This window comes from Ambystoma mexicanum, chromosome 12 (genome assembly GCF_040938575.1).
Source record: "Ambystoma mexicanum isolate Mex_15411 chromosome 12, UKY_AmexF1_1, whole genome shotgun sequence".
Classification (NCBI taxonomy): Eukaryota; Metazoa; Chordata; class Amphibia; order Caudata; family Ambystomatidae; genus Ambystoma; species Ambystoma mexicanum.
Window position 1 is genome coordinate 160,689,182 of NC_090936.1, and position 13,040 is coordinate 160,702,221.

The 13,040-nt window shown below is 43.1% G+C and overlaps 1 protein-coding gene across 2 annotated transcripts in view; it reads left to right on the plus strand.

Annotated features, from left to right (window-relative positions):
• Positions 1-12,165, plus strand: part of RAB3IP (RAB3A interacting protein) — a 328,509-nt gene extending 316,344 nt beyond the window's left edge. For both annotated transcript variants that reach the window (XM_069628233.1, XM_069628234.1), the window contains one exon: positions 11,772-12,165. In XM_069628233.1, the coding sequence (XP_069484334.1) occupies positions 11,772-11,854 (83 nt within the window). In that variant the 3' untranslated portion in view covers positions 11,855-12,165. The remainder of the gene's footprint in view (positions 1-11,771) is intronic.
• The last annotated feature ends 875 nt before the right edge of the window (positions 12,166-13,040 follow it).

The window sequence follows — 13,040 nt, forward strand, 5'->3', positions numbered from 1 at the left end:
GGATTGGATGCCTGCCTAGTCCCTTCTCTCAACATATGGTAAAATCCATCTTTCGCTGCAAGTATTATTCAATGAGCAAAGCGAAATAAAATCCTGTTGGAGTATAAGGAACAATAACTTGAATTTGCAATTAGTAATCTGATTAAAATATATTCTCCAGCATTGGATCTTTCATGGATTCACATGCTTAGAATATTCCCCGTTGTCAGGCTGGGAACCTTCGGTATATTTCTAAAGACCTTTCCTATAGGAAAAATGTTGACACTTCTGTGTCCTATCTACGGTGTTTTCGGGCTGCGTACCCTTGACCCAATAGGACGTAGGGATATAAATAGCCCCGCCCCCATGGCTCCCTCAGATTTCAACCGTCTTCCAAAGTAGTGGGATCACCTTGTGTCATCTGCTATTTTACAAGGTTGACTTTTTCGTTTTCTTTCCCAATGTCTGGAAAGGCGTTATTCCGTCCATGAACTACATGCGGATTAAAAAAGGTGTACTAGGGGGATGGACATATGGACTGTCTGTATTGTCTCCATCCTCATCATTCGGCGGACAATTGTGAAATTTGTTAAGGCTTCTCGCAGAAGACCCTGAAAGACCGAAATAGACGTCTGGTGACGTGGTTGCATGACGGAGCGGGAGGAGGGGCTCTACACATAGTTTGGCCTTGAGAGCTAAATCTCTGGTGGTCTCCCGCCGTTCTGTATCTGCAGAGCCACCGGTGAAGAAGTTGCGTTCGACGGAGAAAAGTTCCTCTGAGAAACATTCTACGAGGGAATCGTCATCAAAAACGAAAACTTCGTCTTCTTCCTCCTTATCAAAAAAGGAGAGAATACCTGTTAAAGACCTCCTCAGGTGACCATCATAGGTCCTCGTCGAGTCGAGATTCGTCAGCATAAGTCAAGCTCAAAAAAAGGCGGGAACGCTTCAGGATTCTGCACAACATCCACCGTTGTCGTTGACGGGAGTTCGATCGTCGACGCCCTCATTTCCATTGACGCAGGGCGTTCCTGCAGTAGCTCCGTCGATTCAGACGACGACTGTTGAGAAGTTGACATCATCGACGGTAGCTCCTCAGTAAGGCTGGCCACCGGAGGTGTACGATCCAATCTTACCAGAGACCCTGTTGCAACAGGAGGCGGCTTTTTCCATATCATCCGTAGAAGATGACGTGAACCGGTGGTTGGGCCAACGGAGCTTGGATTACAGGGGGTCAGCTCGTTGACGGTCTCGAGTGGACGAAGAATCCCAGTTACAGCACCTTTACTCAATCCCCAGGCGGAGTTATGCTTGGAGGTATTGTCTATATTACAGTCTCTATTGAGCCGATTGGACACGAAGTTGCCTCAAGTTTGTACTCCAGCAGGGCTACATGCTATGCCAGTCGACGACGAGCCAGGCCCTAACCCCCCGGTCAATGGCTAGGATATTAACAGCCATTCAGGTTAATGTAGATCCTCCATGCTCGCACCCGGAGGAAGGAGAACTACCAGAGTCCGGGTCGGAACGAGAAGAGTCTTTATCAGACATATCATCATCCCCTTCGAGGGACCCGACATGGGAGTCGGAGGCTGAGATGGAAGCTCCAAGAAGTCCGGCTCAACCGTCACCGCAGGATGACATTGGTTCCTTCCACACGATGATGGGTAAGGCATGTACCGAATTTGGCTTGGCCCAGGAGGAACAAAAGAAAGACTGTTTCTTGTTTGATCATATGGGGAAGAGGATGAAGTCGGTGTTTTCGGTCCCCATTTTAGATCATGTTTGGCAAGAGGGGTTACGAACAATGCGCCATCCGTTCTCAGAGCCTGTGGTTAAAGGTAGACTGGAAAAGAAATGTAAAGCTCCGGAGTCTACGCCAAAATATTTGTCTTCTCAACCTTCTCCAGAATCAATGGTATCGGCAGCTGCTGCAAGAAAGGCGAGGTCACAACATAAATGTACAACGCCTCCGGACAGCGAGGCCAGGAGACAAGATGCCTTTGGCAAGAAGGTAGTGTCGATAGGAGCAACAACGGTAAAGGCAGCCAACTCTGGCTATTATGGCGAGATACGACAGAGAGATGTGGCATCGTTTAGCCCCCATACTGGAACATCTACCAGACGAGCACAGAAAATCTGCTATGTTGCTGGTACGTGAGGGGGAAGAGGCGTCAAACCACTCAAACATCGCCGTAGATCTGGCAGAATCAGGTTTTAAACAAATAAACAATGGAGTGGTTTTGAGGAGGCAAGCCTGGCTCAAATGCACTAACTTTCGACCGGAAGTATAATATAAAGTGCTTGATATGCCTTCTGAAGGTGAACAACTATTTGGAGAGAAAGTAGACTTGGCCTTGAAAGGCATGAAAGAAGACTCGGACACAGCACGCTCTCTTGGAGCCCTTCAAAGTGGCAGAAGTTTTAGTTCATTTCGTCCCTTTAGAGGAGCGTCAGGAAATTCCCGATTCTTGTCATCCAGGGACTGGGCCTTCAGTAGGCCTTCGTACTCCTCTCACGGCTATCGGCGAGCTACCCAAACTGCTCGAAGAGGTCGACACTATCAAGCTTCAAGAAGAAGAGGTTATTCATCGTCCACAAAGGACAAACAGTCAAAGAACCAGCAATGACGAGCTTCAGAACGTCCTGGGAGGCAGAGTGTCTCACCGTGTCGACGAGTGGGAGAAGATAACATCTGACCGGTGGCTATTGGACACAGTGAAGGTAGGCCATTCTTTGCAGTTCAAAAGCAGACCATAGCACATTCCACCTGTGTTTTCGGCGCAGCCCCACCTGCAAATATTGCAACAAGAAGTAGTGCTTATGCTACAAAAAGGGGCTATAGAATTGGTCCCGGTGGCCGAGAGAGGTCATGCAGTTTACTCCCGATACTTTGTTGTCAAAAAACCCAATGGCAAGTGGCGTCCCATTCTAGATCTTCGAGATCTCAACAAAACACTAAGAAATCTGAAGTTCAAGATGCTTACACTTCAGGAAGTTATTCGATCTATCCAGCCGGGGGATTTTCTGACGTTGTTTGATCTGCAGGAGCATATTTTCATATACCAATGCGTCGACGACACAGAAAATTCTTGAGGTTCGTAGTCTGACGAGCCCACTATCAATTCAAAGTACTCCCATTCGGACTAAAGTCATCTCCCAGGACGTTCAAAAAGTGCTTGGCTCCAGTAGCAGCTTGGTTAAGAAAACAAGGTCATAATGTTTACCATTATCTGGACGATTGGTTGGTAAGTGGGTCGTCTCCAATAATAGCGCAAGCAAGTCTAAAGGCCACCATCCAAGTTCTGCAACAGTTAGGATTTGCGATCATCTTCGAGAAGTCCTCCTTAACTCCCTCAAGGAACTTGGTGTTTTTGGGTGCGGAGTTCGAAACGCAGTCAGGATTGGTGAAACCATCTGTGGAGAGGGTTCACAAGCTCAGGCTACAGGCAAAAGAGTGGCAAGTCAACACCAGGGTGTCGGTAAGGAAATATATGTCACTACTAGGGGACATGGCGTCGCGTATCCCCTTAGTAAACAACTGTCTCTTCATGAGACCAATTCAAGAATTTCTGGCAGACCGATGGTCCCAGAGTCGGGGGCTTTGGTCAGACAAATTGACGATCAGCAACGAGCTGCTACGAGCACTGCGTTGGTGGCAACTCTTCGAAAATCTATCGAGACGGATGCTTCTCTGACTGGATGGGGAGCGCATCTGGGGTCCCTACAAGTGCAAAGTCTGTGGTCGCCGGAAGAGTCAACCCTTCATATCAAAGTGCTGGAATTGAGGGCGGTACGTTAGGCCCTGAAGTCCTTTTTACCACACATAAAAGGGTCGGTCGTGAGAATATTGACGGACAATACGATGACAATGTTCTACCTGAGAAAGCAGGTACTCATTCCAGAACTCTCTCGACCGAAGTTCAAGAAATATGGCATTGGGCTCTTGAACAGAAGATAAGTATATTGGCCTACCATCTGCTGGGAGTAAAAAATGTACAAGCAGACTCTCTCAGCAGAGAGATGAATAAGCTGCACGAATGGGAGTTGAACGACCAACAGCTGGCAAAGGTTTTCAAAAAATGGGGACAACCTTCCCTGGATCTCTTTGCGACGAGAGAGAACAAGAAATGCACACAGTACGCGAGCAGGTGGCCACAACCCGACTCGCTGGGGGAAGCACTCTCCTTCCCGTGGACGGACAAGTTTGGGTATGCATTTCCCCAGTTTCCACTCATACGACGAACTCTGCAATGGATTCATAAATACCCATGTTTGGTGATCTTGGTGGCTCCCTATTGGGCGAGACAGTCCTGGTTCTCTGACCTGCTCCAGCTATCGATAGCGCAACCAGTGAGGTTCCAGAAGATCCCGAACCTTCTATCTCGGGACAAGGGGGCAGTGTGGCATCACGATCCGGACAAACTCAGCCTGACAGCCTGGCTCCTGACTTCTCGGAATTTGGTACTCTAAACATTTCATTGGACTGTCGTCGAATTTTACAAGCCGTGCAGGCTCCGTCCACGAACACTTTGTATGCATGTAAATGGAGGAGATTCTGCACGTGGTGTAAGGATCAACCAGGTCTGGAGCCCCTGAGTATCGCACCAGAAAAGCTTCTTCCATATTTGCTGCACTTAGCAGAAAAGGGTTTGTCTTTTTCGTCGATTTAAGGTTCATCTGGCAGCCATTTCAAGGTTCACTCGTAAAAGGCATTCAACTCCACTGTTTAGTGATCGGTTAAACACTTCATGGAAGGCTTATTTCGTACTTTTCCCCCCAACTAAAAAGTTTCCTCCGAACTGGAGTCTTAACCTGGTATTGACAGAACTAATAAATGCTCTTTTCGAGCCTATGTCATCGTCATCTTTAAAATTCTTATTGTGGAAATTGGCTTTTTTGGAGGCTATCACTTCGGCACGACGACTTTCGGAACTATAGGCGTAAGTCATTGATCCTCCATACTATCCAACCCTCATTTCATACCAAAAATTCCAACTGTCTTTCATAAACATACGTCTATTTTGCTACCGACATTCTTTGCAACCTCTAAAGTTTTACCTTCATCATACTCAAAATTTTAGAGATACAAAACAACTATTTGTGGCTTATGGCCCTTGGCAAAGGGAAAAGCAATCTCAAAACAAGGACTAGCTCGGTGGGTCTCGTCGACTATTGCCTTTTGCCACTCGAAAGCGGGGAAGCCGCTAGAAAACGCCCAAGAGCCCATTACACGAGATCCAGTTAATCTTCGGTGGCATTGTGGGCCGGGATTCCGCTGGGAGATATCTGTCAGGCGGCATCCTGGTCGGTGCCACATACATTTACCCGCCATTATTGCCTCGAACAGCAACATGCAGAAGATATACAGATGGGAAGAGCAGTCCTACGTCATCTGTTTCAGTGAGGCAAGCCCTATACAGGGGTATATCCTTCTATCAATGTATCTTAATGTGTTTTTAATGTTAACGTGCAACGACTAAAAGTTTTCTCCATGACAAAGGGCATGTGTGGCTATGATGGTATTGGTTTGCATGCACACCTCCAAATCAGGCGTACTGCTATGCAATCTATTCTAAGCATGTGAATCCATTAAAGATCCAATGCTGGAGAAGCGAATAGTTTCTTACCTGTAACTCCATTTCTCCAGCATTGGTATCTTTCGTGGATTCACATGCGCCCACTGGCCTCCCCTGAATGCAAACTCTAGATGTTCCCTCTACTTTGGGGGTTAAAATCTGAGAGAGCCGTGGGGGCGGGGCTATTTATATCCCTACGTCCTATTGGGTCAAGCGTACGCAGCCCGAAAACAACGTAGATAGGACACAGAAGTGTCGACATTTTTCCTGTAGGAAAGGTCTTTATAAATATACCGAGGGTTCCCAGCCTGACGACGGGGAATATTCTAAGCATGTGAATCCATGAAAGATACCAATGCTGAAGAAATGGAGTTATAGGTAATAAACTATTCCCATCCAGAGCCCCAATTAAATGCATATATCCTGTACTTAGATGTTATAAATCCCATAATGCCTCCTGAGAACAATCCTTTAGACAACAACATATGTTCTAAGCGTAAACTATTCAGAATCCTCTTTGGGTGAGAGCCATTTCCATTCCATGCTGTCTGGGTTACTGACAAGTCCTATGCTACTTTCTTACAGAATGAAAGCTCTACAGTATTGTTTGTACCTCACCAGACCACTACAGGCCTCAGTTGCACTTCATACAAGATAGGTTGTAAACCCCACATCATTTACAGTGTTAATGATGGTGCCCTTTTGGAGAGATGCAGCCTTTTCTTTTAAAGAAAGCTCTTTCCTTAAACTCGAACAATCTGACTGAAGAATGACCAATGCTGGGCCCCAAAACGTGTTGCTGAATTTGCTTGTGTTTTATGTACCTCAAGTTTGCAGGAGGGATTGCTTTACCCTTAAATCTATTTACAAATGTGAGGGTCTCTCCTGCTTTGGTTCAGGGTGGTGTAGCTACGCTGTAACTGTTCACCCTTTTCTGCTGGACATGATCCTAATACGAAGATAATCAAAGCTTTTAACTTGGGTGTACATTATCCCAGTAATGATTTTTTTTTTTTTAAAGAACCATCCTGGCTTTTGTTCCGTGACAGACAATCGATTTTTGCAAACAAATGAGGTTGTAAAACCTCCAACTCGTTTCCTGATGCCCTTTTGTAGATTTTGGGATAAAAACTGTCATCAGGATACATTTAAATGCCGATTTTCCATCCACCAGCACAGTCTAGTTCTTGTATTCTAGTTGCGAAGTGGTATATACATTAAAAATAATTTAGGGACTAAGACACAGCCTTGTGTCACCCTCACCTGGAAAGGCTCTGTCCACTTGACTGCCTGTCTAAGCCTAAACCTTGCTATGTGACCCTCATATACATATTCTATTGCTCTTAATAAAGGCAAAGGCTCTTCCATATGACTTAGAAATGCTCAAACTATAGCTCTGTTTACACTATTGATTGCAGACTTTAAATCTATAAACGGAAAAAGAAAAACATTCATCTCGATTGCGCATTTTTGTAAAACGGCACTTAAAGAGAAAAACCTTTTACGTAATCTTGCAGATCTTTTATTAAACTCCATTAAACTTCTACTTGCAAATCACTCTTCTAATTGTGCAAGAATAACCCTTCCATAGATTTCTTTTTGCTGCACTGTTGAATCATAAAATAGGCTGGTAATTTTTATGCAAGGCCCCATCCCATTTCGTGTTGCTGGAAATGATTTCTGCTACATGCCAGATATTAGGAAGAGGGTGGGTATTACTTATACAATTAAAAAAAGACACCCATAGCCTTGGATTGTTCTTCAAGAGATCTGTTGGAATACTATCAATGCTGGGAGTTTTGCCTGGTCTCTGGGAGAAAAGTGCTTGTGAGAACTCAATCCCTGTAAAATGTAAGGTAGAAGTAAATGTATATAATATCTGCACAGGAGGCTTGATTTCCACATCACATGCCTTCTGATCTGCATGTAAGGTCCCAGAGTGATTACAGTAAGAAGTTCCTGCAGCAATTGCTGGAGGGAGCTCTAAATGCTTAAACCATCTATACCATTGAATACATTCAAAACTTCAGTGAATTCTTTGCTGCTACCGTTATATACAACTACGCCCTATTTCGTGCCTTCTATTTCTTTTTCTCAATTATTTATAATGTTTGCAGCTTGGCAATAACCTCTGAATCCCTAATCTTCACTTGTTCCAAATTAGTATTCAATCACTGTTAGGCAGAATCCTATGCAGTTCCCTTAGGGAGCACTACAGAAGATTAAGACTACAGGCATATGCAATAAATACCCTTTGGTATCAGTCTGTACCACAAAGATTTAGTTGGTAGCTGTGGCTAAGCAGTCGGACCTAGCTCAAGAGGGAAATGAGCAGTATTCAGGGTTTACACAATAGGACTACAATACTATGGAACAAGGAAACACTCACCAAAGCTTTGTATCAAAAATTATATATATATTTATTTTACACACTCTTAAGTTCACACACAAAGCACTATCCTTAAAGCAAGTTAAACAGTCGAGAAAAGTATACATAACTCCCTATTTAAATTGTAGACAAGTTTTTGCAAGAGTGAAAACTGAGCAAAACGGCACAGTGTAAACCAAGCAGAAATGGCACTCTAACCATTTCTTCAGAGGGATGGAAAGGACAAGTCATACAGGGTTAGACTCCTAAACACACCAGCAACACTTCCCAATTGGATTGTCAACAAGTTAGGCAAGGCAATACTTTAGTATAAGCAATGCTTTGGTGAAAACCGAGCAAAATGGCACTTCAGCAATATAGAAAGTGGAAGGAAAGGTGGTTATAAGAGTATAGGTGCACCAAAACATTTCTTAGTGAAAAGCAATCTAGAGGAGGCAGTTGTAACAGATTTAGCCAGAGTCAATAGGCCTGTGCCAGAGTCAATGGTACAAGGCAAATGCCCAGGATCAAACGGTTCTAGTAGCTGCAGTCAAGTCTTTGTTTAACGAGTTGAAAAGGCAGTTGCAGAAGGTAAAAAGATAATGTTAGACGAAAGGGGTGGCCAAGTACAGGATTTAAAACACCTTTAGGATTACCCAGCAAAACGTGAGGCCTGGCAGAACAATGTACCTTGAAAGTGGAAGAGGCACCTGCGGTGCTGGTAGTTCCTGTAGTTGGGGAAATCCAGCAGAGGAAGAGAGACTCTCGTCGTGGAGGAAGGTTCAAGTTACTGCACTGCCCAGGGATGAAGCCAGCTGCAGTGATGCCCAGATGAAATAAAAGGTACGCTCCTTTCAATCGCGGTCGTGGTGGACGGGTGCCTGGCTATCCGGTCTACTAGTGATGGGCACTGGCGATTCGACCAAGGCAGGTCCTGGAAGGCGATTGGCAAACTGGTTGGCCCCACCAGCTCAAGGGAAGAAGACTTGCAGGTGAAGATATTCTCGAGTCAATTGGTGAGGATCTGCAGCAGGGCTTCACCAGTGGTTCAGTCGTTGCAGATGTCTTCAGCTTCTCTCCTCTTCGGGTTTCTTAGTTCCAGTGGCGACGTCTTGTCCTCCAGTCCCCAGAGCCCTGCTTTTATGCAGAAAACCCCCCATTCATACAGCCTAGCTGTCACTCACACAGTCGGGTGGCTATCCTGGCGAATAACCCACCAGCCTATGAGGGCAGAGTGCGACTTGGGTTGCCCAGGTAACCCTGTCCAGGGTGCCTATTCCCCCACCCACACATCCTGTCTACCCCAGACTCAGTGGCACCGAAAGGAGGGCTTCTGGGCAGAAGCCCGCCAAAAGGACGAACAAAGGATCCCCGACCTGGGTTAGGATTTCAGAGAAAGACACGAGAAAGAAATATTATGAAAGATCTGGCAATAAAAACCTACCAGAGTAAAGTTAATAGTAAAATAATCCGGCAGTATGTTAAGAGGCTGTCGGTAAAAGTGGTAGCCTCGAACAAGGGGAAAATCCCATAGGAAAATATTTGCGCTCGAATATTTATGGTAGTAACCACTGCCACCAGCCAGAAACTTTGAGGAGAGGGACTGGACCGTACCCTCTTGAAAATGAACACCAGGGAAAAACTCTTAACCCTTTCCAGTACTTCCATAGTAAGATGGGTTGTATTGGTTTTGTTCATAACTATTGACTAGTAAAGTCGATGGTAACTTTACATGCCCTGGGAGACAGTAGTCAATCCCAGGGTATGGCGTCTGTTTGGGAGACTCGATGACACCTCTGTGTTAATGCACTGAGGGTGCTCTGTAACACACATGTAAAAAGATGATACCTTTGAGGGTGAGAAAAACCCCATAGACCATAAACACACAAAATAGCCTAAAACACACATCAGCAACATGTCTAAGAGCGGGAAAAAGAGTCTCACTCTTAGCAGGAGAAAAACATAAACCCTTAAAATCCAGCAAAGCTGCTGGGGGACTTTATAGGTGAGGGAAATTAGCCTTAGAAGAGAATTCTCCCTAACAATCACCTCTTAGCTTCCTTAGTATCATCATCAAACCAAGTGTTACATTTTCTGTATCGGTTTTATATCAGGAATTAGTATAAGTCACGGGGGGGGGCAGTTATACTCTTACTTATAAAAGCCGGTAAGATATCTCAGCGGGTAAAGCGATCGCTGCTGCGATCTGTCTGTGATCTGCAGGTTGCAGGTTCTAATCCTGGCAAGGTCAATCCAGTCTTTCATCCTTCCAAGGTCGATAAATGAGTACCAACTCCGGTGGGGATGATAAATGTATGTAAATATATGTTCTAATGACAGCGCTTTAGCAAAATTGCTTTATAAATAACAAATCATATTCACTTATGGGCTGATATAATTTTGTATTCACTTTTTTTTGCCAATGAGGGTCTTGTGCATACATCAAAATAATTTAGTTATATAAAGTTGGTAGATTGCTTTCCAAAATAATACTTTTACCATTTTATGTACTTTCTAATATTTGCTAAACTTCGAACCATGTTCAGTCAGTTCCTCCAGTAAAAATATTGCTTGAAATAAATGGAGCATGGTCACTTTACACTCAGTGGATGATTTCTAAATATATGTTGGCTTGCCAGATCTAATAATATGTAATCTATTTGGGAACTTGCCAAGCCTATCTTGATTTTGCATTTTGTCTGTATGCCTCCTGGGGGCTCAATTTCCAGGCCTTAGCCATAGTTCAAGGTAGAAGTTAGCAAGTTTAGAGGCATCTGGATGTACATTTTAAGGTAGGCAAGTGACCAATCTGGGAATACATTCCAAACTCCTCTTCTTTGTCAGTTGAACCTTCAGTGGTTCGATCTGGGTGTTCATATCTCCAACCACAACTACTGCATCATTTTGGAAACTAGAGGTTGTTTGTGCTACTAATGAATCAATGAATTCTAAAGGTATTTAAATTGGCCTTCTCCTTCTAGATCTCACATAAACATTAAATAATAACCTCACTAAAGTATTTGATTGAAAAATCTGGACCGAATGTGTATGTGTAATTAGTCCCTACAGTTGAAACCGACAGCCCCAAATTAGTATGAACCCAAAGTGATAACTCCCATGTCCCATTCGGTCTACCTTTATGGCCCTTAATTGCTGGAACCAGGAAATGTTGTTAGGCCGGTTTGATAATAGGGATCAGATTTTATTTCAGAAAAATATCCTTATGCATATAATTGAGAATAACATCTTGACATTATTTTGTTTGCGACTCTTGTTGTTTTTAATTAACGCCTTAATAGAAGATACAGTGACCCTCCAGGCCTTGTGTATTTCTTGGTCCCAAGTGCGACCTTTCGACAGCCTGTATTACGGATCCTTTGCACTGGTGCAAAAGCAGTTTTGCATAGTAATAGCACTAGAGCACAAACTATCATAATGCAAATCACCCATTGTATATTCCTGTTTTCAACGTGGCAGTGGTTGCCCTAGTGTAACTACATAATGGTATTAGCCCAACGGTAAAATTGCACAGGTGCCAACAGCATTTAAAGAACCATATTTTATCATAGGGCAATGTTTGTCCCAGTGCTAATAGTGTGCACATTTGCATTTGCACCAGTGCAAGATTTCCTTAAGAAGATGCATGTTTTTCTGTTTTAACTATCATATACATTGTGGATATGAATGTTTAGTCGCTCAGTTCATTTTATGGACATTTGACTGGTACAAGTTTAATAGATTCTGCAGAATACAGACCACACTCATGCAAATGATCTAGTCCAAATTAAATACACACTTTTGTATCCTACTTATTTCTCTCTTGGTATTGTTTCCTTTTTTTGCAGTTGATCAGATGTATTGGGAAGTTATGCAACGGAGAAAAGAAATGTCACTTGCAAAGCTTGGATATTATAAGGAAGAACTCTAATAACCGCCAAGCAGTAATATGCATGAACATCACTGAAGGATCAAAGTCTATCTCTGAAAAGGCTGTTGTTTTTTATTTTTGTTTTTTATTTTATATTTATTTCCAAAGAGTGGATCCAAAATCCTATATTTTCTTCCTTTCCTCAAATTGCACTAAGAAGGTACTGTGATTATTTTAAACTGACCTATGCTGTTGTGTGCTTACATGAGCAGTGTAGTACAAACCATGACAGGCACTTGAAGGTGTTACAATTGTAAATTATGGTTGCTGAAAAAAACAATCAGAAGAAATAAATGTTTGTTTGAATTCTGTTGGATTGAACTGTATTTATTTTTTGAGTGCTTCATGTTGGGCTATGTGGGCTGAACGTGGGACATGCTTCTCACTTCAAACAGCATACTCCCATAAAGGACACCTCTGTTCTAGTAAATCCTTCCTAATGATTACTTGCTGGATTTCAAAAAGACATTGATAATCTGCAAATTAACACATGACAGTCTTCTGTTTATTTAAACAGTTGGCACATGGTTACAAAGCACCTTGTTTTCATCGAGCTCTGCTCCATAAAAACCTAGTTGTGTTCATTTAAACTCTTGCAAAGGTAATGGTGGACCCATGTCTTAAAAGTGCAAAGTCACTATCCTGTGGTCTAAACAATAAACTATCGTAGGAGTCTGTGTTTGTACCAATGTTTTTCTGATAAGTCCTGCTAACCTTAAAAATGATTCTCATTGCCAGGAATAGCTGTTACGTTTGCAAGGGTCCCATTTATGGTTGTAATGTAGTATTTTATACTAATACTTTGGTGTCATCATCCAACATGTTTTGTTTGTATGCATGTTATCAGTGAGTCATGAAGAATATGATCTTGAATGTCATGCACTGTAGCAGAGGGTATATTTGTCTTCAATCAGAATATGGACGTGATTAAACTAGATTCACTGCTAAAGTGTTTATAACCAGAGAATTTGCTGATTCTGCTTCATCAAATGTTTTTAGTGGTAGTTTGTTCTCCTCATCAGCTGAAACATGGAAGAGTTTATAGTATTAAATGTCACCATCGTAAACGCAACCTTTGAAGCTTCTTTTGAAGGTCTTGGAGTAGGTCCACAATTAAGCCTTATAGACAGCGGAAGATTGCAAGATAATGACCTGTTCCCAATTTATTACCAATGCAAAGCAGAGG